Source organism: Acomys russatus, chromosome 5 (assembly GCF_903995435.1).
Source record: "Acomys russatus chromosome 5, mAcoRus1.1, whole genome shotgun sequence".
NCBI lineage: Eukaryota > Metazoa > Chordata > Mammalia > Rodentia > Muridae > Acomys > Acomys russatus.
The window spans coordinates 34,557,499-34,585,107 of NC_067141.1; the positions used below are offsets into that span (position 1 = coordinate 34,557,499).

Consider the following 27,609-nt stretch of genomic DNA (forward strand, 5'->3'; position numbering starts at 1 on the left):
CTGGTGATATCAACTGCTACAAAAAGTCTGTTGACAAAGCCAGTTCTCTTTCTGGCTGACCCCACCAGACTTAAGAAGTGTGTTTTATGATATGCACAGACATGGTTTTTTGTTTGTTTTTCCTTTTGACTTTCTACATTCTCAGAGCCAAACTGGCAAGTAACTAACACAATAAAGGAGAAGTTCAAGGCCCTGAACAATCCAACATCCTTCCTTCTAACAAGTGTGACCCTGTCTAGAGTTACACCTCTGTAGACAGTCACCATTTTCTCAGCAACTTCAATGTATTTGCATACCATGCTACAACACAGTCAGATCATGGCACCTCACTGGACTCACTCAGTACCTAGCTGGGTCTCCTATGGCTGATCACTGCAGACTACCTTGGTGTTCCCAAATCCTGAACTGTAAATTGGGACTCTTTTAAGTTCTTCCTTTCCCAAGTCTTCACAAAACCATCTAGCTCAATATGCTTCCAGAATCTTCTGTGTTTTGGAGATTCCTCAAACCCCAACAGTTGGCAATGGCCCAATTTGCCAAATTCTGAATGCTGTGTTAGCTCCAGAGCATTCATTACAGAAGTTGTGAGGTCCAGTATAATAGTTGCTAGCCCTCATGGGGCTAATGAGCATTTGAATGTAGTCAATGTTACAATGTTTACAACAGCAAAGAAGATTTTCTAACATTTGTTCTAAGAATTAAGTTTAAATAGACACAAGTGGCTAGAATGGCAGCACAAATGTGAATAGTTCAAGTCTGAAAGGCTCAGTAAACATTTGGTAACCACCTGTCTTCTATAACTTTCATGCTTTCTGGGTTACCTCAAAGGAAGAGGAGGAAAAATTAGCAACAGTTCAAAACCTATACTACTTAACAATCTCACTTGAATTTAACTAATGATTTTAATATAGGGACTGGCACAGACAAAGAAATTAGTGAAATAATTAGAAAAATAAGCATTCTAGAAGTTATTTGTTTAATGCTTAAAAGTCTGAATGCACAAACAATCTACCATCATAGAAGTACTGGTGGCCAATACAATGCGTTAGAACTATGTACAATGCACAGTTTAGTATCAAAATCTTTCTACACTGTAGAGTTTTATGAAACTGTTAATGACATCAAACACTAAGCACTTAAGACACCATTTTTTTTGCTACCACACGAAAAACGTCAATGACAGTCCATTTCAACTTGCAGCATCCATCCATTTCTAGTATGAAATTAAGTGATTTTTCTACTTATACAATAAAGTTTATCTACACAGTTCTTTTGATTTTGATCCATAGCAGCAAAGGCACTGTACATCAGCAGATCCACAGACTTAAAAGATCTTTTTAAAGCATTCAAACAAAAATAATAATAAAAAAAGGAGTCACATGTTATAGTTTAGCAACAACAACAACAAAAAAGATAACACAATGTTTCTGGCACAATGGCACAGCCTGTGTCCATTTCAGGGACATCCAACTAAGACACGGAAAGAACCAGAGGTAAAGAAAGCAAGCCATCATCCCGGGAGAGTCTCTTCTTTGTGGCTTTCAGAGGGTGGGCTCTGTAAACCCTCCTCTGTTGTGTGCGTGTGCGTGTGTGTGCACGCGTGCATGTGTGTGTAAGACTTGCCTTGCATGGCGGGAGGCAGGCAGCACTCCTGTACCTGCAGCTCCTAAAGAGCATGACACAAAACAGCCACATGTCTCACAGCAACACAACTGCCCAGAGACACATGGCTTCCCCTTGCCAGTAAATTTGGCAAACATATTTAGAGGAAATTAAGTTCTCTCTTTGAGGCCCAATTTAATGTGTTTATCTGTCTATATTACAATAAAAAAGGGAATTAAAAACATATTACAAAGATACTTGTTAACAACTAAAAAAGAAAAAACACCCAATTGTTTTTGTTGAATGTAATCTAAAGTGATAGACATATTGGTTAAAGTTTCCAAACAGACTCAAAGGAATAGTAGTTGGCCTGTCATTTTCTACTTGTTCAGCCAAATTTCCAAATGGTTTTTAATATAAGTAGAAAACAAAACAATCTCATAATAACACAGCAACATATTGCTTCCATGTGTAATTATACATTTCATGTCTCTATACAGTCAATAGTCTACATTTAGTGACAGTTTTAATCAGTGACATTTTTAAACCTTCCTTCCCCCCCCCCTTACCAAAAGGGAGGGGGTAGAGCATCAAATACAATGCACCTTCATTATCAATGCAGGAGCGGACAGCTTTATTTAGTCAGTCATTGTTAGAAAGCCTTCTTTAAACAAAATAAATATATTACAGCTATAATACATAATTAAAGGTTCCATTCACTGTTGGGTATGCCATGTTCTTCCAAGTCAATAGCTGAGGATTTGGTATCACAGGTTCTTAATGAGTATTCACAATTCAACAGCAAGGAGAAGTGGGGCTATGTAAAGGGTCAGACTCCACAACTGCAATGAGTACTGGAAATCCTTGGTTTTAGATGTGAGAGGGGGTGAACAAAAAGTACAACAGCGCAAAGTGCTACAAGGAGGAGTCCGGTTTTCACGAAGATTTGTCCTTAATAAATAACTTCATAAACCGTAGCCTTCTTGTCCCCAGAGCCAGTGACAATGTACTTGTCATCCACAGAGATGTCACAGCTAAGCACCGATGAGGATTCTTTGGACTATGGAAGAAACATATCACGAATGTCACACACAGGTACTAAGAAGCAGGAGGAGTGGTAGGAGCAAGTGCACAGCCAAAATGCACCATGGAGGACCCAGAAGCCTTGCAGATATAGGGCAGTCCTAGCATTCCTAGACATGGCAGTGCTCACCACTAGCTTAGGGCAGTGGTTCTTGCCCTTGAGGCATCAAAGAGAGCTAACTAAATGGTCAGAGTACTCTTACCAATGAAGCAAGGTCCCGTTTTAAATTTTATTTCTGGGGTTGGAGAGACAGCTCAGTGGGTAAGAGAATTGGATGCTGTTCTAGAAAACACGAGTTCAATTCTCAGACTCCATATGGCAGTTTACAACCATAACTCCAGTTCTGGAGGGAGGCGGGGGAGGAGGAGGGGTGCCAACATTCTCTTCTGCTTCCCATGGGCACCAGGTACGTAACATGGCAAGCACACAAAACACACTTAAATAAAGGGGAAAAAAACCCTCTATTCTCTAGAAAGTACTAAGTAGGATACACAAGCCATGAAAGAACCCCAACTGCCCCGGGCAGAGGGCCTGGAGCTAGGTGGTGTCACAGAACAGCAGGCACAGCACAGGTCCTAACAAGTGATGGCAGATGCTAGTAAACATACCCGATATTACTAGCATAAAACATAAAAACATCATGATGAGTTCAACAGCTGTAAACTGAAACATGCTGCACTAAAGGGGGTGGAGGTGATGAAGAAACGAGGGCAGACCACACACAGGGTTTAAACGAGTACCCTTAATAATACTTGGAACATCTGGAACTAGAAATGTAAGACAAATATCTAGTACACTGCATGTCTCTCCATTTTTTTTTTTTTATAACAGTTAATTAAAATTCCCAAGCCAGCATATACTTAAGATGTAATATTTGTGTTTAATATAAAAGATGCAGTCTACTTATTTTTTCTTTCAGTTTGTGTACCTAAGATGTCATAAACCCATAGAATTAAGGCATAAGCTTCAGTGGGGCATGGAGTGTGTCTTTAATCCCAACATTTGGAGGAGAGGCAAGTAGATCTCTGTGAATTCTAGGACAGCCTGGTCTAGGACAGCTAGGGCTACACAGAGAAACCCTGTCTCAAAAAACAAGAAAGAAAAAAAGAAAGAAAGAAAGAAAGAAAGAAAGAAAGGAAGGAAGGAAGGAAGGAAGAAAGGGAAAGAGGGAGATATAGCCATCCTAACAATAACATCAGCTGGTTTGTCACACCAAAAACCTTGAATGACAGTCTAATTTTGGATTCAGGTAATTCATCAACTCTATGGCGACTTATTGCTCTTTTGCTAAGGGACTTGCAAGCTTGTTCTATTAGTCCCAAACATGAAACAAAGAACATTCTAACTACAAATTAAAAACAGAAGTCATTAAGGCCCCTATGAAATTCAACACATCTATAAGAAAACAAGAGAGATTTCATGTGCATGTCTAAATCTAGTGTTTTTACAAATAATTTCCCAAACAACTACACCAAATCCTACTTTGCTACTAAGAAAAATAAGTCTATACAATCAATCCAGTTTGACTGGACTTTTCTGAACATTCTTGGGAAAAAGAATTGACAAAAGAAAGTGAATAAAATAACTGGAAAAGAAAAGAGCCGATAGTACTCATGAGGGTATTTCAAAAATTTGTTAAAGATCTAAATAGAAAATGTGTACATAAACACAAAAATGTCAAAGACCTAAATTCCCCAATTGAAAGAGGACTGAGTCATGGGTAATTCAGGATTTACAGTGATGCAAGGATCAGAAATCATAGCAAAAGATCTTCGTGTGATTAATCCCCCTCCCTGCTTCAGCAGTATCTTGTTCCACTGGATAGACATGATATCAGATGCACCAACGTAATCTCTTAAGTAGGTACAGTACTCATAGGATGCTGCACAGATAGAGATGGCATAGTCAGCCACTACAGGTAGGACACCACTGGGTCACAGAGCAAGCTAGGTATTACCTGGAATATGCTGGCCCCATAAGGTGTCCTCCACGCATTCAGAAGGTTGTCCTTTCCAGTGCTTACAAACCATTTGCCTATAGGAAAAGGGATTTGTGTTACTTTGTCATTTGCTTCATAGAATGGTATTATACCAAGAAAGATATATTTGATCTTATATTATATATATTATATCAAAAGTAAAGCCCATAGTCTTCTGGATTTCATGAGTCACTGACTGTGAAGGAAAAAGTGGTTTAAGGCCAGCAATTTACATAGCTTATTAGGAAAGCATGCATGTTTAAGTACACTATATAGTTGTGAAGAGAGACACATTAACAAAATAAAAGTCTCAACGTTACTGAGTCAAGAGAAGAACCAATCCTTCTGATTGATAGCAACTGAACAAAAGGGGCTTGCTTACCACAGTGGGCAAACTTGAGTGACAGCACACAGCTCTCATGAAGATGCAACTGGTATTTATCTGGCTTGGTGACATGTAACACTTCCACATTGCTATTCTCCATCCCCACTGCAAGCCACTCTCCAGTTGGGCAATAGCCCAAAGAAAAGATCTGGAATTAAAACAAATGATGGTGGCTGCAGCAGACAAGGTCTTATTAACCAGGAGGTATGCTCCTAAGTATAGAGGAAATAACAAAATCCAAAGTGTACAGAAAGAATCAAGCCTAAAAGATGATCTCCAAGAGATCTACATTCAAGTGCACCACTTGTTCTTTTAGTAGGTCACATTACTCAACACAGTTCACACCTGCGAGGTGAAGTCATGCTGTTGAAGCTGCCGCCCTTCACGCAGGTCCCAGGACCTCACAGTGTTGTCCAAACCGCCTGTCCAGAGCTTGGTGCCATCATTAGAAATGTCAATACAACTGGCTCCATCTGTGTGACCCTGGAATTGCCTAAAAATATAAAATGTAGGGAAGGCCATTGAAAAGTTAGTTTTTGTTTGAATTCAATTGGGACCTCCTTGCTGATCAAATTCAATGCAGGGTTTATCTTCAGATCTCATTTGGTTTATGCTTTCTACTTATTGAAATCATTAGAAAAAAAATCAAAAAATAATAACAAAATATAACATATATCTGTTTTGGCTGCACAGGAGGGAAAGGCCCATCTCACAAGAACCATGTAATAGAAGCACACTCAGGGCGATCCACTGCCCAGGGACACTTCTAGTAAAATGTACACAGGTCATGAAGGAGAGAATTCAAAGTGGGTCCTCACTTTATAGTCGAGGATGATCTTGACTATCTGAACCTTACTTTAAAAGCCACAAAAACAAAACCCATTTGCTTTTGGAATTGCAGCCCTTCAAAATAGGAGTGTAGTGGGCTCTTCTCTTCCCACACAAGCCCCCTATATTACAGGTAATGTTCCTAATCTCCTCCCACCCTTTTCTTGAGCATACTGTTTGTTGTCATTTCTATAACCCTGTTGTCCACATGTCCTTAAATATGAGAACACAGCCGGTGTGGTGGCGCATGCCTTTAATTCCAGCACTCGGGAGGCAGAGGCAGGTAGATCACTGTGAGTTCAAGGCCAGCCTGGTCTAAAAAGCAAGTCCAGGCCAGCCAAGGCTAATACAGAAAGACCCTGTCCTAAAAACCAAAAAAGGCGGAAGGACACAGACAACTTAGGCCATGTGAGTAGAAACAGCAGCCCAGCAGCAACGGGCCCTTGGCAAGAGCCATATAACTGCTGCTGAAGCTGTGCCCCATGCAGCACCTAAACTGGAATCAAATACTACAGCTTCTCATCCAGGAGCTAGGGGCGATGACTGGGGTCAGCAAGCACAGACAACAAGCTATCAGACATCTAAGGAACCTACAAGGTGTAACAATATTCTTTGTATAAAAATGACCTTTACTTCTGAAAATCTGCATCAGTAACACTGTGTGTGTGTGTGTGTGTGTGTGTGTGTGTGTGTGTGTGTGTGTGTGTAATGAAACATTCATTTCATAAAATACAGTGTGGAAGCAAGATTTTACATATAAAATCTCTAAAATGCATCTGGTTCACAACACTTTTTAGAAAGTAGTTGCATTCCACCAAGACAGATACAGACAAATATGCAAACATATACATACAGGCAGACAGACAGACACACACAGAGCTTTGGGCACCATGTGGTAAATTAGCTTTCCATTACAACGTAGAAGTGTATTCAGCTGACGTACCTCACCAGGGTCTGGTTGTGCAGGTCCCACACTGCAATGTTGCCATCGCTGCAGCATGAGAAGCAGACCTTGGAGTCAGGGCTGATGGCCAGAGCATAGCAGGCGGGAGCTGAGGACGTCAGCTCTGCCTTGATGCGTGGGGTTGGAGCTGCCAGGTCCCAGATGGACAGTGTACTGGCTTCCCCTCCAACAATTAAGGTGCGACCGTCAGGGAGCAATCTGCAGGAGCGGATGTAGTTATCCCTGTTCTATGGAGACAAAAGCCATCACAGAATTACTCATGAGGAAAGGAAAACAGCATTAACGTGAGAGCAGAAATCCATAAAAGTATTGTCTTCCCTTCTGGTGTAATGAGCCATCTTTGCTTATGACAATGATAAAGTAGATTAATGCTACAAAATTACATAAAATTAAGGAAGTACTTAAACTTGATCTACAAAATTTAGTACCAAGATATTTAATCTTAATTAGCACCCAAATACAAAGATCTAGTCCTACTCCCACCACCAAATTAGGCAACAGATTCATCTGCCCTGTGTACACACCACTGCAGTTCTGTAAGCTCGGAAACCCTGGCATATTTTGCTGAGGACGAAGGATCCTGGTATTAAAACCACATCACATTTAAAGCTAACTGGCAGTTGGTTCTTTTGGATTAGCTTTGCTATGTATGACTAACAGGCATTGTGGATTCCATGAAGTACCATCAATAGGAAGCAGAACAGGAAAAGACAATGTCTCCCATGTTCATGAATTTATGAAAATTGTTTTTTGTGTGTACCTTAATTATGTTAGATTAAATAATGTACCAAGATTCTTCTGATACAAGAGAAGAAAACTAAGCTTCAATTTCTATGTAACTCAAAGACAAATGGTAACAGACCAGCTAAGGGCTTGGTAACCACATGAATAGTTGACTGGAGATCTCAAGTTCTCATGTATGCTCTGTAGAAGCAATGTGTGAACTCTTAGTATTCTTGAACCAAGTGATTTTCCTTTGACTCTGAGGACAGAGTGGATGCAGATTGTACAGGTGCACATACCACACAGGAAGAACAGGATCACACTGACAGAAATCCCTATTTATCCTCTTCGGACTGCTATGATTTTTCACCATCAGAGTCACTTACCAGGCAGTCTAGCTGGGAGACGGGGCTCTTGTTGCCAGGGTGGCTGATGTCCCAGACCTTTACACAGCCCTTGCCACCTGTGTACACGTGTCTTGTGGGGTTGCTGATCGTCACTGCACACACCACCTCCCCATGGTTGAGGGTATTGATCTGTCGGGCATGTCGGGGGATCCCAGGTCCAATGAGGGCATCAGGGGGAAAGGGTACAGGCTGCATCTGGCCATCAGCACTAACGTGAAAGGAGTATGCTCTAGGGTACAGGAAGGAAAAACAGTACAACAATTTAGAAAGCACTAATTTCTGCATGTTTCCTTGTAGGACAGGGTTTCATGTATTCATGGCTAGCCTCAAACTCATTATACAGTGGCGGATGACTCTGGTATCTGACCTACTGTCTCTCTGCCCCTGTGCTGTGATTACAGTTTGCCCTGTCACGCCTGGTTTAAACAGTGAAGAACGCAAGACCGAGGTTTCATACACACTAGACACATACTCCAGCAACTAAGCCATTTTCCTGAAAATGTTATTAAACCATCCAACATAGCAAAAGAGAGAAAATCCTTTATTTCAGTGTCACTTGAGATGTTCTTGAACAAACAAACAAGAAACAAATTCAAATGGATCTGGTATAGCACAGTAACATAAACTTCAAAGCCATGGGGAGGCATGCCCATAACAAAACACCAACTGGCTATTTAATAGTTGCTGTGTGATATTAGTAGTTACCTAGCCTTTCTGAATATAATTCTAACTTCAAAGCGAGAGGATGAGTCTACAGCTTACAGAGAACTAAGTAGGACAGCTAATGTCAAATATATATAGTACCTATTTTTTTCACTCTAAACGTTCATTGCTTTGTACTTTTCAGTGGTTCTATGTCCTGTAACAGATTTTTACCTATAGATGGATTCACTCCAACCAAATGAGTTAGTTATTAATGGAGATAAGTAAGCTAAAATTATGAAGCTCTAAAGAGTTCAGATTCTGTAGGTAAACACTGAAATGGCAGATGTGCACCCTGCCCCCTCCCCCCACCAGACAAAAAACAAAACAAAACAAAACAAAGGAATGAATGAGAACTTGAAAAAGTGTTCTGTTCTGTCTGAGAATCCCAAGACCTACCTTACTTGTGTATAGCACTTCCATTTTTTCAGTTCACACCCTTAAAGCCTTGTGGCGTGAAAATATTTGAAACTGGACCCTAAGTCTACTTTTAGTATGCAACTGTTAGCAAGAGGATAGGGAAACTACAGTGATGCAGATCAGCACAGGGAGAAGCAGATGCCAAGAGCCGCTGGAAAGGGGTTGAGCTTATCTTGGTAGCTCTAGGGACCGTAGCCCTTTTTGAGAACTGTGTACCATACCAAGAGAAAGCAGGAGCTTGGACTAAACCACACACAGGAACAGAACCAAAGCTGAGCGTGGAGTGGTGTGAATGACAAGTACTCATAGGCTGTCAGGCATTTGAACATGCTTGTTACCCAGTTGGTGGCACTATTTATGGTGGTGTGTCCTGTTTGGAAGGAGTACGGATGGCTTTGAGATAAAAAGCCTCCTGTCACTAGGTGTGCTCTCTTTTCCTGTTTGTATTTGAAGACATGTGCTCTTAGTTACCTGCTACACCCATCATTCCAGCCTCTTGCTGCTTCCCTGCTACCATGGACTCTTAGCTCTTTAGAATCATATGCCAAAATAAACACCTTCTTCCATAAGTTGCTTTTAGTCACCGTTTTATCACAACAATAGAAAAATACCAGAAATTGATAGTTTCCAGTTCTTACTGCAAAAGTCTAGGCTGGTTATGTTTACAAAAAGCCCAGCATTGAGGGCATGCCACAGCTCCTGAGGAAAGGGTTGGGAAACTTGGAAGTGAATAAACAGAGGATATTTTCCAAGTCAAACAAAGAACACGTGGAGCCACACTAATGTGTGACCTCAGACTAGCAAGCTTATGACGACTGCAAACATAGATGATGGAAATACTGGGAGCAGGGGCTGCAATTCACAGGACCTGGCTTGTGAAGCAGGTAAGGTCATCCTGGATAGGACACTTGGATTCTGGACACAGTATTTGGGGTGATGATGAGAACTTTTAATACAGGTAGAACAAAGTGAGTAAGGCAGATCTTTGCCATAGATAATCCTGGAAACAGACAAAGCCACCAGGGGCTTTATTTATAGTCGACATTAGGCACACTCTAAGCTTTCTGTCAGGTCTTTAGAGGAAACTCCAGCAAGGTAGGAGATGAGGTGGATTCAAACAGCAGACATCTAAAAGAAGCAGGATTTTCACAGAAGTCAGAAATTTAATTCATCAATAAACTGCACAGGGGGGCACTCAAGTAACACCATTGGAATGACGGCTACAGGTTTTGAGGAAAAGGAAAGGGCATCTTCCCTAGGGGGATGTAGAAGAAAGGGTGACATAAGGAGAGCCAGCTTCTAGTTCAGGCTTGTAAAGAAAGGCTGGTCCTCAGAGGGAGGACAATTAAAAAATGGCTAATCGACGTAGCAATTAAGAGGTCACAAAGATTAAATCTTACAAAAAGGAAGTTTTGAAGTTCAGATAGTGTTATACTTTTTTTTTGTACTTTTTGGTTTTTCAAGACAGGATTTTGCTTTGTAGCCCTGATTGTCTTGGAACTCATGCTGTAGACCAGACTGGCCTTGGACTCAAGAGATCTACCTGCATCTCCCTCCTGAGTGCTATGATTAAAGATATGTGCCACGATTGGCCAGCTAGTACTAAAAAAAAAAAAAAAACCCCAACAACAACAACAACAAAACAAACAAAAAACCTATCCAAGGCTCACTAAATGGCTTTTAATGAACCGTGAGACTTTAAATCTTTTTTTTTTTTTTAAAGCCAAATACTTTTCCTTCAAGGTTTTTAGTAAAATTTCCATCAAGGACCTACTACCATATGACCATGCCCAACTACATAAAGGATTGGAAAAAACAAAACAAAACAAAACCTCTCTTGCATATTTATGAATAGGAAAACTAGGTTTAGTTCAGGCTTCTGGGGAAAGCATGGCAGCTGCCCATTTGTGGTGGTAGTGGGAGCTTGTGGTGCTTAATGTCATTAAGACTGAAGAGAATCGAGGACAAGGCTCAGAAGCACGGTGAGCCAAACAGGCTGTAATTCTACAGTGGGCTAACAGACATGACCCTTAGACCAAGGTGGCCACTGCTTCTTTAAATATTCCAAACACACTTACACTCCTGCAGTTTCAAGGCTGTCCTGCGCTAAGAACCCTCAACATGTCCATTCTACTACTTTTGCTGGTTACCTACTTGGTAACTGTTAACAGCATCTGAAAAAAAGGACTGTATCTCTTTCTTAAAGGAGCCCTTCCATCTCCTCTCAGTCCATATGGAACTCAGAGCCATTTGAGTTATTATTTGATTAATCCCACGACCTTGCTATTTAGTCACTGCTTGAAATAGACCAATCTTTCTTTCACCTTCAGAGTTCTTGGTCAACAAAACTTATTAGGCAGTCAACCACTATTTGCAGAGCATACATAGATACACAGAAAATTTATGGAAATTGATATTTATATCTTCAACTCTCAGGGAACTCAAAGTCTAATTTGCCTTGTTTCCCTTATTAATAAACCAAATATTTATTGAACAACTTGGCTATAGAGGCAGCACTGTTTGGTGCAACTGGGTTAGAGCCTATGGTAAAATCAGTTATAGAAGGAAGAACCCTGAGTTTTACTCAGCAGATAGAAAATAAAGGCAAGTCAGGCAAGCTTGTCACTGGCGGGCAGATGAAACCGGGGGACGGACACACACACACACACACACACACACGCAGGGAGGGAGAATACAAGGAGACTCTATGGTGACAAGCAAGTACCTATGTACTACTGAAGTAACAAGCAAAGGAGGCCAGAGAAGAAAAACATTGACATATACTTATTTACTCTATGAACAAACGTGCATTGTGAGCATCAACTTTGTTTTTGTTGTTGTTGTTTTTGAGACAGGGTTTTTCTGTGTAGCCGGAGCTGTCCCGGAGCTTCTTCTATGGATTAGGTTGGCTTTGAACTCAGAGATCTGCCTGCCTCTGCCTCCTGAGTGCTGAACATGTGCCCCCACCACACGTGCCTCTGCCACACAGTTTTGGAAGTTACTTCTATAACTGAATATTCATTTTTGGAGAGAGCTCTAACTGGTACAACTGGTATGGAAATTAATGGGGGTAGGGAAGGGTGTTCCTCAAAAAGCTGATCTATACCACACTGAGGGGCTCTACTACATCTTACTACAGAGATACTTGCTCATCCATGTCCATTTCTGCTCTATTCCTAACAACCAGAAAATGGAAACAGCCTGGGTATCCAACAATGAGTGAATGGATAATGAAAATGTGATACATTTACATAATAGAATATTCATTCAGCTGTTGAGAAACTAGTATGAAATTTGCAGGTAAACAGATGGAATTAGAAACAATCATCCTGAATGAGGTAACTCGGAACTAAAAACACAAATATTGCAGGTTTTCTCTTATATATAAATATCAGATTTCAGCTTTAAATGTATGTGTTCCATTATGAATATATTGAGGCTAGGTAACTAGTAAGTGACTAAGGGTCTTCCGAGGAAGGAGAAACAGGGATGTAGTGTTACAAACGGATAACGGGGAAGCTAGGATAGGAGGATTAAATGGGAAGGGGAACAGGAAGGAACAGTGGAAAAGGCATACGGGAGGAATAAATAACATTAAAGTCCTTTGGAGAAACCATATGGAAACTTATTACTGTAGAAGCTTCCTAAAATATATGCATATACAAAAGAAATTTAAGCAGAATTAACCATATAATAGCTGAGACAATGTTCCAACTAGATATTATATACTGCCAAACAAAATCCTCAGGATCAGGAATGACTACAACTTCTTGACTAAAAGCGTCGACCAGCCAGCCCTGGTCACCATTATATGTTACTGTCCTTGCTATTAGCTAACCCTCCACAACCTGATGGTTAGACCCTATTGCTCAAGACACCATATACTTCTCATCCAAAATAGAAAAAAATGGAAAACTTGAGCTGCTACATAACTAGAGGTTTCACTTCCTACTGAATACATAGTGCTGGGTGGGAGGCACTCTAAGTGCAACTAGAGGAGACAAGTAATCATCAGTCTCATCCAGCTATGACCCCTGTGAGCCACAATAGTGACCTGCCTGGAAAATATATCCACTGATACAATGGAGGCACAGGTCTTATGAGAGTAACCAATTAATGTTTGGTTAAAGTTAAGGTCCACACCATGAAACGGAACTCATACCTAACACTTTTGATGAAGTCAAGAACCTAAGACTAGGTAGGTAATGGGCCTTAGAGGAAAACCTACCAGTTATCCCACTAAATGAACACAGCAACCAAACTCCTAATGACATACTGTTATACCCACAGATCAGTGCATTCCTGAGCCCTTATCAGAGAAGCTGTTTCTTGCAGCAGATGGTAATTAACATGAAGATCCACCTACTGAACAATGTACAGAAAGTGAAACTTTGGAGTACTCAATCCTAAATAGGATGTCAGTATTATACGCTTTCCCTTAAGATTCATATGGAAGAGAAAATGAAAAGTTTCTAAGAGCCAGAGGTAGTGGATGATTCCAAGGGAACAGCATTTTCCAACCCAACAGAGCTGATGAATATATGAACTTACAGCAACTGTGACAGCATGCACAAGATCCGCAAAAGTTCAAGCCAGATAAAATTCCAGAGTGGAAAAGGTGAAGTGGGCATAGAGTCCCACAACTAAACAAGAAACTACTTATAACTGATAGCTGGTGAGAGAGGGAAAATCTTCAATGGAGTGATACTGACTATATCAACCACTCTGCAGGGCAGGCGTCATGCTCAGGAGTAGTTGGCCAATACAATATAGAATCCATATATATTTATCTGTGTGTGTGTGTGTGTGGTTTTTGTTTGTTTGTTTGTTTGTTTGTCTGTTTTGTTAAGAGAGAAAGAACATAAAAGTTGGGTGGGTAAGGAGGCTCTGGGAGTGGGAGCAAAAATACGATCAAATTATCTTGTGTAAAAGGGAGGAGAGGGAGCACCAGATACCTCATCTTATTCCACCTGGACTTTTCAATTCCACAACTCTAAATCACATTTCTGAATGTTATATGTATGTGTGTAATATATATATATTGTGTGACACACACACACACACACACACACACACCAGCCCAGCACTTAGTAGGTAGAGACAGGAAGATCAGAAAATACACACACACACACACACACACACACACACACACACACACACACACACACACACCAGCCCAGCACTTAAGAGGTAGAGGCAGGAGGATCAGAATTGGGGTACACAGTGAAGTCTATCTCAGGAAAAGAACCATAGGAAAGAAGCCAGAGTGGGGCGTTATTTAAAGACAGAGTTATCAGGGCAGAATGCTTTGTTAAGAGGGTGCCTAACAGAGACCGGAAGTGACACAGTAAGTCACAGAAAACATTAATAGAGAAGAATCAGTAAGACTAAATGCCCAACAGGCAAGTGGACAGGAGAGCCTCTGGAGAGGGAGAGCTCTGTGGCTTCTCAATCAAGTCTGGATAGTGCAGGGGACTAAGGATGTAGCATATACATGGTAGGTTCAATCTCAGGAGAGATGCCAATCAAGACTAATGGGTGTGCGTGCGTGCGTGTGTGCGTGCGTGTCTCCCTGCACATCTGTGCATATGTGTAAAGACAAGAATGTTTCTTTCAGAGAAAGAAAAGTATTTTTTAAGAGCCAAAGCTACTTCAAAAGTTTTCTTTTTCAGTTTTTCTAATCCTATTAGAACTGTGTTTAGGTAGTGAGGGGGGAAAAAAAAAAAGAGTGTAAATATACCAAAAGCAAGGCTGTGGAATGGATGTGGTGAGACTAGAATATACAAAAGAGGCTGGAAGAGGTGTGTTGTACTTGGTCTGTTATCACTCCAGGGGAGTGTGAATAGACATTCCAAATGCTCAGCTCACAGTAAAGAAACCAAATGAGCAAAATACCTTTTCTAAAAATAGAACTGAGCAGAAGACTGTTCTGGTTTTTTTTTTTTTTTTTGAAATTTAGTGTGTCTGTTCTCTACATCTTCAAATTCTAATCATCTAAGTTTGCATATAAACATCACACTTTCTGAAGAACAGCTGCCTTAAAATCAGCAACAGACAGGGAGAAGCCGTGACTGCCAGAGCTACCTTCACAACTTCCACACAACTCTACACAACACACAATGGCTTGATTTTTAAACTGAACACACAAAACTTGACCTTATTATGTCTTGTCTTTTGCTAAGAGAAAATGATACTTCAAAGCCATGTTACTAATTAGCAATGCCCAAATTCTAAAATGCAAGCAAGGACTAGAGCTTGGTAGACAGTGAACGCAAAGAAACAAAAGGTACTCACGGTTTTCCTCCTGGAATGCCTGTCAAGTTTGGAGGTATTGCTGGCACACGCATGTGATGGTGTGGATCAAATCCCACCTAAAATTGTCCCGGTGCAAAACAAACCGTTAGGCTCATTTGCTATACCTTCCTAAAGCCTAGGAAAGCAGGTAACATAAAAGTAAGACTTAAAAGGCATTTTCACCAACTCTCTATTGATAAAATGAGAGGATGCTTAGTATTTAAAAGTTATTTATGTAGGAGTGGAATATATAGAAAATTATAGTGCTGATTATTGAGGCTTATGACAGAAACAAAGGCTTTATTCTATTTATTCTCCTCTGTAGTCTAATTTAGTAGTTTAAAATGTGAAAATAACTGCTAAATTTTAAGAAGTCATAAACTTTCTCACTTTCCCAAAGAAGAGATCAAGATATAATCACATATCTTAATTTATAAATATGCAGATCCTTTGTATTATATAAACTACATTAAAAAGAATGCTGCGTGTTCTGAAACTCTAATCTAGAAAAGCATGTAAACATACCACAGGTGATCTTCCATAGGCTGCTGCTGCTGCAGCTGCTGCAGCAGCAGCACTCATCTGGGGGGAGATGTTGTGTAGCCCAGCATAGGCGGCTCCAGGGCTGGTCAGCTCCCCATTCATCCCAGCATGGGGCACAATCCCAAAGGGGGTTGGATATGGACATGGTACAGCCATCGGGGTCCTCAGGCTGGATGCTGAAGAGAAAACCAAGGACTTAGAAAACAGTAGCAGTACATTCTTCAAGGTGGTTAACAATACTACCCATAGTTCAAATGAACTGATTTTAGATTGAAGTGCTTCAATGATTCATCCCATTTTTTTTTTTTTTTTAAAACACTATGTGTTAGATATGGGTGGGGACACATGCTTGATTGGGAAGACTTACCTTGTCTAACAGTCAGTCAATGCTGATCATTGCTATTTTTAACAGATTTCATTACTTAAGTTACTTATTTAAAAAAAACATAAGCACAAACAAACAACGTTTTATTTTCTCCTCACTAACCTAAGGGGTCCACACCTGGTGGCTTTCCAGGTACAGGCCTCAGTCCTGGAGTAGAGTTACTGCCAGGGGTCGGTGCGTCAGTTCGTGGAGTAGGGGTGCTGGACTTTGAAACAGGAGTAGTAGATTTTTCATTCTAACAAGAGAAGGAGAATATCAACCATGAGAACATAATTTTAAGAGTTACTTTAATATTAAAACACCAAACAAAACAATAAAAAAGAAATTCGAGAATTTATTTTGCTTGTCTTTTACCTCACATCAATTAAAAGTAGCTGGCAAAGAGCCAGGAAGGCACAGTTCAGGAAAATCTCAACAAAAGCTGACCTGTGGAAGTCATTTCTAGGAATCTGGTCTCAGTCGAAGGTCAAAGAAATTCATCAATCATGCATCCTTAACGTGGGCCACATGATGGTGGTCATGGTTAAATCAGGCTCCCAACTCAATGTTCACTTCCTAAGAAGTTCTTTATCTGAATCATTCCTCTCAGAAAAGACCCACACATCAATCACCTGGTACCCATAGTTGAATGGAGAGGCCATAAAAAGACAAACAGGCGTCCAGAAGAAAGGACAAGGACGTTGAACCCAATCCTTAATCTAGCCTTCTGTCCATCCTACACATGTATACTCTTTATCTGCACACAAACTGAAGAATCCTCCAATCCTTTAGCCATGAATTCAAAAGGTCACTAAAAACTACATATGGAAAGAAAAAAAGAAAGAAAGAAAGAAAGAAAAGAAAAGAAAAGAAGTGGTGAAGAGAAAGGGGATTTACTACGCACAAATGCAATCAACTCCACAGCCATGAGAGGAAGTGCAGGGAGTGTCTTGCTTGCTGGGCAGTTTAGTCTGGCATTTGTATTGAGTCAAAACAGACTGTTATTAGTGAGAGGACACTAGGCAGACCTAAAGTCATTGCAGCTGTGTACAGCCCAACAATTCAAATGAAGCTAGTAAGAAAATGACAGAGAAATCTCCAAACCAAGTTCATCAGAAACCACAGGCAATAAGCCCACTGCCCTCACTACAGTATGTATTTTTCAATTTTACTAAGATATTTTTCTTTCATTTTCATTCATTATCTCTCTCTTAAGCTTACAGAAAGACTCAGGAAGCAAACACCATCAGGTTAGCAAACCTTTCTGCTTCAAAAAAATTTTCTAACTAAACTTATATCTGAACCACCACACACAAACACACTCCAACAACTAGAATCCAAGCCCTAAGAAAAATATAAAATACACAAAAATTGAAAAGTCAAAATCCAAGAACTATTTTAGAAGTGAGAGCTCTGGACAGGGAGTGGCTTACAAGGCTAAGCTCTTTGGATTTGGAAGAAGGAGTACTGCTGGAAGATGCAACAGAAGCGGGGCTGATGGGGGCATCTTTCTTGAGGAGGCGTGTCTTGTCCAGGCCATTCTCCCTTGGGGAATGTGCTGGGCTTCCTCGAGGGGAAGATGGATCCTACAAATAAACAAAGGTAAGACTCACAAATGACTCACAGCACCGAGGGCCTTGACTGGGTACCATTCTAACTGAAAGCACTTAATAGCTTGCTCCGAAGTATAAAATGTCTAGAAAAGATAAAAATTAACTGAAATTGCTAAACTGATACTGGGTTGAAATCTCAAAATAAAAACGAAAATCAAAAAGTCTATTAATCTGCAAGGACCATCAATTAAATCAGAATGTGACACTGACATCTGTCATTTCTTATGGTGGAAAAGGACAGCGGTGTTTGAAAGGAAGAAGCGCACTTTTGAAAGGCCCAGCAGTGTATAAAGTTGGTAACAGTCTCTCAATAAGTACTGTGGACATTCACCTTTGTCACAGCTGCAGAGCAGCAGGAAGTGAAGCTAGCTGCAAACGTACCTCATTGGACACATCGACTACCAAGTTGTCATCACTTTTCTCACCATCACTGTCCTGCACAGAGAATTAAGAAGCATTATCTCTACTGCCCAGGAAAAAACAAGCAACATCAGTTTCAGCTACATTTATGTGCCCAAACAAGGTCCTTATGTACTCAACAGTTAAACACTTTATATAAAACACTCTTTTCTTTATTCTTCATGTTGATGTTAGGAGCTAGGTAATGATTACATTTCCCATCTTTGAAAAAAATGTAGTAAAATGGGCTCCTTACCACTCTAGAACACACCTAAACACAGCCTACAAGTGTGGAGTAGTTTGGTCTGGCAGCATTTGAAAGATCTGAATAAGTCACTGTATGGCTAAACTAAAGGGTAAAAATCCAAAGTTTGAGCTTCTTATCAAGCCTGCCATCCTGCAGGAAACCAGCTGGTGGGGAGCAGAACAACAAATAATTGCCTCCACACCTCCTACCCAGCATGCTCCTTCACTTGTGACCTACCCAGGCACAAGAGGAAAATGAGTTTTAATCATTAAAGACACCTTCTACAAAATTTTGTACTTGGGTCCATCCAAATTTCTTGGACTTTATGTTATTTCTGTATCTCTAAGCTAACCACATAAAGTTCTACCCACCCTAACAGAATAACCTAGTATACCCACAGGCTTACATTAGTTGCTCTAGGAAAGCACTGTGGTCTAACATATGTATATACAGACAGACAGACAGACAGACAGACAGACACACACACACACACACACACACACACACACACACACACACACAGCAAAGGTGACTGAACTTACATAGCGAGCGGCAATTTCTTTTTCTTCTGTTTTCTGCTTTTTGCTCTCTGAGGAATAGTCTGTAGAGTTCCTGTGTTTCTCAGAGCCTCGGAAACTGGCTGATGGAGATACAGAAGAGCTCTGGGATTAAAAATAGAAGCAGGATTGAAAAAGATCAATTCACTTAACAGAGCAATTAAACAAATCTATTTGTTCTATAAACTATGCCTGGGAGCTGAGAGGAGAACGACAGGCAGAGAGGGAAAGAAACACAGAAAGATGAGCAGAAGGAATAAAAGGACAGAGGGATGAGAACAAACTCCAAAGAGTAGATCTGGTCTCAAGCATGTTCACACTGCTTAATGCTTTCACAGAGTTGGGGAAGGGAGGAGACACAAGAACAGTAAAGACAGTAAGGTAAAGACAGGCTGGCTTTGTTGGTTTTGTTTTGTAAAGTTTACTGGCTGACAAAAAGTTGAATATTTGAAACTGCCACAGAGAAACTGAATACAGGTGAGGTTGAAAGATAACCAATAATTTTTCAATTAATAGCTAAAGCAAGAGGAAAACTGATCATTAAGGATTTGAACAACCAAACGCAGTGGCCGTGAGGTATATACAGATCATATGCTCAGTCGGCATCTACAGTTCAGGACATGCAGCAGTAGGGGCGGGGGAATGCCTGCAAACATGCTGTGGTCCTGCATATTCTTCATAACCCTACTCACTTTGCTTCCAGAAACCCCAAACTACCTGTGGCCAGAAGAGAGGAAGAGGGTTCATATACTTTGGAAGGCCATGGTAAGGGGCTATGAATGAAGCCGGGCCACAGACTTCATGCCTGTTCTTTCAACAGGTACTTAATCTGTCTGTGAGTGGCATGGGCCAGGGCCAGGGAGTGAGTACAGCACTAGGGATCTCTAGAACCGCATGTGAATCTGGAAGGAACATGCGCCTACAATCAAGCCCAGCCCCTCCACAAGAAGATGGGAGGTAGAGGTCAGAGAATCCCAGAAGCATATAAGCCAGCTGGCCTGGTGTACACAGCTGCAGACAGGAAGAGATCTTGTTTGAAAATGGTGAAAGGCAGGGCAAGGACCTCAAGTTGTTCACTAACCTCCATGTACACCCCACCACATTCACCACACACACTCACCAACACCAAACAACAGACCAACCAAACCAGCCAGTGTCGGTTACAGACTGACCAAAGAGAAAGTTCAAATGAATGTGAGGTCTGAAAGGGAGCATGCCCAGACTTGAACTGTCTTATTGAAGAGGATTTGTCCAAAGTAGCCATTTCCTTTAGAAGGACAAGACAGATTTCTAAGGGTGAAGTAAATGCAGCAGCTAGGTAAGAGCAGGCTTATTTTGGGAAGCAGGGGAAAAAAACAACCTGGAAATGAAATATCCAAGGAAAAAGTTCTGAGAAGAACAAAGAATCACCATAAAAATATTATTTTGCCTAAAATGTAAAATTCAATTCAGAAAACTATTCAGCAAAGCTCTCCTTATTTAGAACTTTACTTATCTCACAGAAACTAATTCAGTCAATCCTTTCTCCTTATCAAAGTCTGGTGATTAATAATTAGCCTTTACAGATATAGAAACTTGGCCAGTACCTTCAAACTACTAGAGGCCATATAATAGCCAGAACTTCTGGCTCTACATTTCATTTTGTTTCTGATGAGTCATGGTGTATGGCACACCTAAATTTCTAAGGATGCTCTGTGGGGTTGTGTTTAGTGGAAGAGTAATAAGGACTAGTGAGTGACACAGTTCCGATCGCTAAGCCCACCCTTGCTCTGGGCAGCCCAATGTAGGTTTCAGATGAATATTCATAAACCATATGTATGCACTAGTTCCTACTCAAACATTCAACAAAATATATAAAATTGCCAAAGAACAAATTATTTTAAAAACCACATGAGACACATTATAGAAGGTCACTGGATAAATTTCACAGGAAATCATTTGAGTAAAATAAAATGTGCTGGGGGTGCCTTGCAACTATAAAAGCAACGTTTCTCTTAATCTTGTTCCTTTACCAATAAGATGCTTTCTCCTACTAATGTGGTAATAGCTGTGTATGTGTGTGTGTGTATGTGTGTGTGTGTATGTGTATGTGTGTTGTGTGTATGTGTGTGTGTGTGGTGTGTGTGTATGTGTGTGTGTTTAATGTTGAGCCTTCTGACACTCCCAGTCATTTCCACTTTTTTCAAAAGAGGAAACAAAACAATTTCTAAACAATAGAACGTATTTTCAAAAATTAATGCTAAAAGTTAATACTGCCTTTTTATTTCCTGGGATACAGGGTAAAATCAAATGGTTTCTTTTTTCTTAAGGTGCTGTCTCTCACTGTATGGGCAGCTTTCTTTCTTCCTTCCTTCCTTCCTTCCTTTTGTGTGTATGTGTGTGGTATGCTTGCGTATTTGTATGTAAGTTTGCATGTGTGTGCGCACACAGCACACTGTTTAATGCTAGGTGTTTCCCTTGCTATCTTCCCAGTTTATTGAGGCAGTGTCTTTTACTGAATTCAGAGCCTACTATCTGTGCTAGTCTAGCTAGGCAGCTTGCTCTATAAACAGGGTGTCTTCCTCCTTAGTGCTGAGATTACAGAGGGGCCACCCATCATGCCCATCTTCATTTATATGTGGGTTTGGGGGAGCTGAACTCCACTGAGCAATCCATCTCTTCAGGCCCTTGCCATTTTATTGTAGATTTTGCTAGTAAAATGACAAAGTAGTAAATTGTCACTAACATTTAAAGGTTAAACCGCACAATGAGTACTGAGGTGACCAGTGATATCCTAGTAATGTAACAGCTCTGAGGTCAAACTGACTTGGCATAAGTTCTCATCGCACAACCTAGCATGCTGGCACTCTGCTATTGGATGGGCACTTGGTCTCCAGAGAATGGGAGTGGGAAGAATTAAATGACGATAAAGACACTAGAAAAGTTTATTTTCATATCTCTTTGATTACTTTAAGAGCATAGTTAGGTTGGTTATTTTTCACAGCTCATTACCTAAAGCACTTACTGGAACTCAATCATACCAGTGTATAAATGCAAACATTTAGACTCATCCAGAAAAATATTTTCGTTACAGTTTTGTCATACATATAAGCAAATATATATGGGTAATCATAGAAGCAGTGATCAATTTAGAAGTAAAAAAATACCCTGAATGTTAATGTTTTATAAAGCTTTGCATTTAAAAATAAAACATCCATTTTGACCAGGAAGGGGGAGTTGGCACAAAGAAAATCCAAGAGAAGAATGTACAAGCTTAAGTTTCTTATGAAAACCCCAAATGAACTGGCGACATAAACATACAGATAGCCCTAGTATTATAAAACAGGCATTTCCTAAAAGGAAATCTTCCAGATCTTATTTTGAAATCCATCTTAGATCTTACTGAGGCTGTTGGCCAAGTCAGCTATAGAACTAACACCTCCAGCAACTTGAAATGAGTGGCCCACACCTGTCTACCTCCAGATCAAAGATGGCCACCCATGGGAAAAAGTTCTATAAAGTACTCTCCAAAGTAGGCCATATTAAGATAATTAGCTAATTTTAATAACAGGGATACTGTGATAGCAGGCAAGAGCACTTTTCTGGAATCAGACAGTATGGAGTCTTCCATTTAACAGCTTTGTAGCCCCAGGTATGATGTTTACCAAAACACACCTTTCGACAACTAGAAAGTTTTGATTCTACATTGCACTGAAAGGATGATAAATACCATATTCACATGGGATTTTCTATTTTGATTTTAAATGTCTACCAAACTAATTCTCCTTCCCATTCATAAATGTGCTACTCTTAGACATCCCTGCCCACTTACAGATTACAAGCAGAAAGAATACGCTAAAATTTGAATGTTCATCCAAGATAAAGAAATAAAAATTTTTGCTGGCAAGATAGTTCAGTAGGTAAAGGTGCTTGCCTCGAAACCTGATAACCTGAGTTTGATGTCTGGTATCCACTTAGTAGACGATGAGCCGGGACTCCTCCAAGTTGTCCTCTGACCTTCATGTATTTTTCATGGCAACTTTGCAAACCCCACCGTCAAACAGACAGACAGATAATGAACAAACGAATGAATGAATGAATGTGGAAAAAAATTCCTAAAACTCACTGGCCATTGGTATTGCCTTCATATCTACTAGGTATAAAATATTAAGTCAGTTTTTAGACAGGTAAACAGGGATAATGAAGTGGCAAGGGCACCATGAAAATCTGATTAGAGTTTGCTTTGTTTCTCAGGCTTCTTTTATTCTTAACAATAATCATTTGGACGACAAATTACACACTGTTACTCTAATTGAAGTGTACTTCCAGAACTCTCAACCTTAGTATGAGTGGATCATGCTAAGATTATGTTAGAGAAGCCAGAGGACGAAGGTCAAGACAGACACCCACAGATCCTTTACTGATGCTACAACAAAAGCCTGAATCAGCATTTCTTCTGCAATCTCTTAGACAAGCTGAAGATTGATACCCACACCAAAACAAACAATGGTGATATACTTTTTAAAAAAGGATTCATTTTTATTTTACAAACATGAATGTTTTGCTGGAGGGTATGTATGCAAGCTCTAGAACTAGACTTAGGAATGATGGAAAGCTATCACAGGGGTGCTGGGGGCTGTCCTAAGTTTTTTGCAAGAGCAGTAAGTGCTCTTAACTACTGAGCCATCTCCTCCAGCCCCTGCATTCAAAAAAGCCATGGTTTGCTGTATCTCAACAATGAAGCACTGCACATTCTACAAATACTTCCAGGAAGTTTTGAGATAAAGGCAACAGCCCTAATAAATTTATGTACACCAAAATAACATGGTACCATATCCCAGGAGCATCTGCTTGAAATTTTTATTGAATACTAGCAAAATACTCATATTCTCATTCACAGAATAAATGAAGAAAATCTTCAGTTGTGAAAAACATAATACCTTAAAAATGAAAATCATTTGGTCAAAATACACCAAGTCTCACACACCAACTCATATCACATGCAGATTTATGTAAATTATCTAAAAATCAGAGCACACTGCTGTTAACTGCGGCAAAGCTCTGAATGAGTCACTGGTGTTGGTTTATTGCTTATTACACCAAGACTTTTATTTAAACAACCTGCTTGATTAAGGATGTCATAAAATACGCACTGCAGACAATCTCACAGAATTTGCTTTTACAAATTCACATAAATCAAAATTCACTTCCAAAATGACTGTAACTTTCTGAGTAGCTGCCATAGTTAAAAGAATGCATAACATAATCTCCATATAATAAAGCCCACTGTTACTACAATGTTTTATCTCTGAAATACTTCATGAAGGACATACTCTTAAAAACCATTTTTTAAAAAATTGTTGTCTTTCTACTTCTCTTCTGGTAAGAAAAAACGTGGGTCAAGACAAACTGTTGCATATAATTAAAATAACACCAAACCAGAGAGACTACCAGTAAGATATGTTTTTGAGTCAGAATCTCCAGTTTTCAGTGTAAACAAAGTCAGATAGACTTGGATTCAAGATCAGCCTGTATAATTTCTGTTATTACCTGGGAAAAGTTACTAACATTCTTGAAGTTTTCATTTTAGAGCGCATAGGACTGGGGTGGGGGCATTACTCTAAGACCTCTGTAAGAACTGAAGAGTTCATATTGTAAACACAGTACTTAGCCTGTATGAAGATCCAATCCTCTTTGGCAGTGGTGGAAACTACAGTACAATCTTCACTCACCTTTGGACTCACTCAACAAGGATTTACTGAGTATACTCTTAAATGAACAAATAAAAAGATAAATGAATTCCACAGCTTGTCCTTCCATTAGAAGTCAAAGAATTTATAATACAAAAGGCATATGTTTATTTTTTCCTTCATGGAATAGAAAAACGGTGCTTTGATATGGAGTCACTCATGCCTTGTTTCTGTGGTCTTGGTACTATGCATTACTTGGTCAGGATAAAATGCCTAATAATTTATAAGGTATCAATACAATTGATTTTAAATTAGAACATTATCTTAACATCCTCTTGAGGTTTCTTGACTGTTATTTCCTCTTCCTGGAATAAAGCTGTTGTCTTTGCACCAGAAACTTCATTAAATACATTCACTTTTTCTGGCAAGTTCATCTGCAAGAGCATGATATTCTGATGCCAAAGATATGGGCTTGATTCTTATACAAGTGACTTAGCTTCCCTTACTTGACTACTCTGCATGTGGTCTAATGGGTCACATGAGGAAGCAATGGTGCAGGCGTGTGCGTGTGTGTGTGTGTGTGTGTGTGTGTGTGTGTGAGAGAGAGAGAGAGAGAGAGAGAGAGAGAGAGAGAGAGAGAGAGAGAGAGAGAGAGCGCGAGTGAGTCTGAGTACTTCACCCTGGCTATCACAATTTTAACAGAAACTGTACTAAATATTTGTCAAGGGCATAGAACTTCTTATTATATTTCATACAACTGTTTAATCATACAGTCCATTAGGTGCCCTTCAATTCAATGGCTATCAGGTTTGCAAAGTTTAAGATCCCAGCACTCAGGAGGCAGAGGCGGGAGGATAGATGTGAGTTTGAGGCCAGCTGGGTCTACAAAGTGAGTCCAGGACAGGCGAGGCTACACAGAGAAATCTTGTCTTAGGAAAAAAATTCCCTGACTTCATCAACAAGCAACTAAAAATGTTTGTATGTGGACTCTTAGAATTACACATATTGGCCATTTTTTTCTGGAAGAAAAAATACATAAGATACAGGCTACATAATGTTCTGACCTAACTGTCGTGTTATGCTGCTAATTCCCTTCCAATGGGGTATGTAAATTTGAGTGTTCTAATAACCAAAGTCACAGAATTTCTTCTCTGAATTTTCTGGTAAGGTGAATTGGTTTAAGTCTTGTGCTGTATTCGTGTGTGTGTGTGTGTGTGTGTGTGTGTGTGTGTGTAAATATCAATATAATTCCAACAGCTGCCTTGAAAAAAATTAAAGTAGGGTAATGAGTGACCACTAAGCTTTGGCAAGCCATACCTTAATGTATTGGATCCTTACCTTGTCTTTCCATGTTACCACTTCTGCAGTTAACTACTTTAATCCATTAGAATGGTCAAACATACTTTTCTTCCAAGAGTGTTAACTCCACAGAACCTCATATATATTCTTCTGTGTTATGCATGAAAATGTCCTATACTATATCTGGTAGCATTTTTGCAAGAACACAGTAGGAAATAAGTCAACCAATAATAAAGAGAAATTGCCTACTAATGGTTGTTAATCTGAACCTCTCGTCTTCATGTTGGGACAGAACGGCTAGTTTTCAATAATTGCAGCTGACTAAATTTTCAACAAAAAGTGAGCTGCTTTTCACAATAAAATTTGTCAATATAAATATAAAATAGCCACATATATATTTTTATAGTAGCCACAGTATTACATGTAAAAGAAAACATAAAACTAATTTCAATTAACACATAATCCCAGACATAAAAATACCGTATCAATATATAAGCAATATAAAATGTTTTGAGATTTTACAATCTCTCTTTTTTAATACTAAATTTTCAACGGGTGGTTGGCAGTTTATATTTACAATTCATCTTATTTTGGATCAGCCATATTTATGTTGCTTGAAAGATATGTGTGGCTATCGTATTTGGTAATGTAAATCCAAGTTCTCAAAGCCACAGAGAATCAAACACCCACTAACACCTCATGTCCCCAGCACATGATAGTACAGATGAACAGACCCTGCCCACTTTCCCTGATTTCACATGGAAGTTTCTTCCTTAGAGCACACACCCAGTTCTTTTCACTCTAGTGTAGCAGTTCTCAACCCTTTTTGGGGTAGGGGTGGCTAGGAGTGAGGGTTTGAATGACTCTTTCAGAAATTGAATAACACCTTCCTGGGGGTTGTCCTCAATCTAGGTTGTAAAGTCTGGGCAAGGCTTGCCTCTGGCTGCATATGTGATGAGTGCTGCTCATTATTACTAAAAGAGAAACTCCTGGCAGAAAAGGGGCCATTTTCAACCAGTTATCTTCATCCCTGTTGATAATTCTGTGTTTAGCAGCTGTCTGTGACTAGGAAGAACCACCTTTTTACTCAAGACTGACTAGTGAAAGGTGAGATCTCAAGGAATCAGGTCTGAGACACACTACAGGAAAAATACAGCCACCAGTAGTTTTACTGTGGCAGTCATTTAGAAAATAACAATCCCTAGGGATTTGTTCCTAATGCTCACACCTGAAAGAAAAAAAAAAAAAAAAAATCCTCTGTATTTTTCCCCGGGCAGCTAAGTCATCACATACAAAAGAAAGAAAAGGCTATCTGTAAGACAGAAAGATGTAATACTTATGAGAAAAACCTTTCTATTGGTTGATTTTTAAGTTATAGACTACCCACTGTTCTATATAAAATTTTAGTATGTAAAACAGTAAAATGCATTAATATTAGCTGCGATTGCTGGTGGCTCCAATATGGAGGGAAGAAAGCAATTGAGATACAAATATTTATCTGTGTGTGTGTACATGCTTGCGCAAAGGTTTG

The 27,609-nt window shown here is 39.8% G+C and overlaps 1 protein-coding gene across 4 annotated transcripts in view; it reads right to left on the minus strand.

Moving 5' to 3' along the window:
• Positions 1-287: 287 nt before the first annotated feature.
• Tle4 (TLE family member 4, transcriptional corepressor) overlaps positions 288-27,609 on the minus strand; it is a 140,530-nt gene continuing 113,208 nt past the window's right edge. The window contains exons 9-20 of one of the 4 annotated variants that reach the window (XM_051146203.1): positions 19,096-19,215; positions 18,289-18,342; positions 17,728-17,880; positions 16,433-16,550; positions 15,913-16,106; positions 15,388-15,464; positions 7,951-8,200; positions 6,821-7,068; positions 5,395-5,542; positions 5,047-5,197; positions 4,644-4,720; positions 288-2,662 (exon numbers count right to left, since the gene is read on the minus strand). In XM_051146203.1, the coding sequence (XP_051002160.1) occupies positions 2,555-2,662; positions 4,644-4,720; positions 5,047-5,197; positions 5,395-5,542; positions 6,821-7,068; positions 7,951-8,200; positions 15,388-15,464; positions 15,913-16,106; positions 16,433-16,550; positions 17,728-17,880; positions 18,289-18,342; positions 19,096-19,215 (1,698 nt within the window). In that variant the 3' untranslated portion in view covers positions 288-2,554. Of the gene's footprint in view, positions 2,663-4,643; positions 4,721-5,046; positions 5,198-5,394; positions 5,543-6,820; positions 7,069-7,950; positions 8,201-15,387; positions 15,465-15,912; positions 16,107-16,417; positions 16,551-17,727; positions 17,881-18,288; positions 18,343-19,095; positions 19,216-27,609 lie in introns of all 4 variants that reach the window. The other 3 variants (XM_051146204.1, XM_051146201.1, XM_051146202.1) reach the window with 3 other exon arrangements.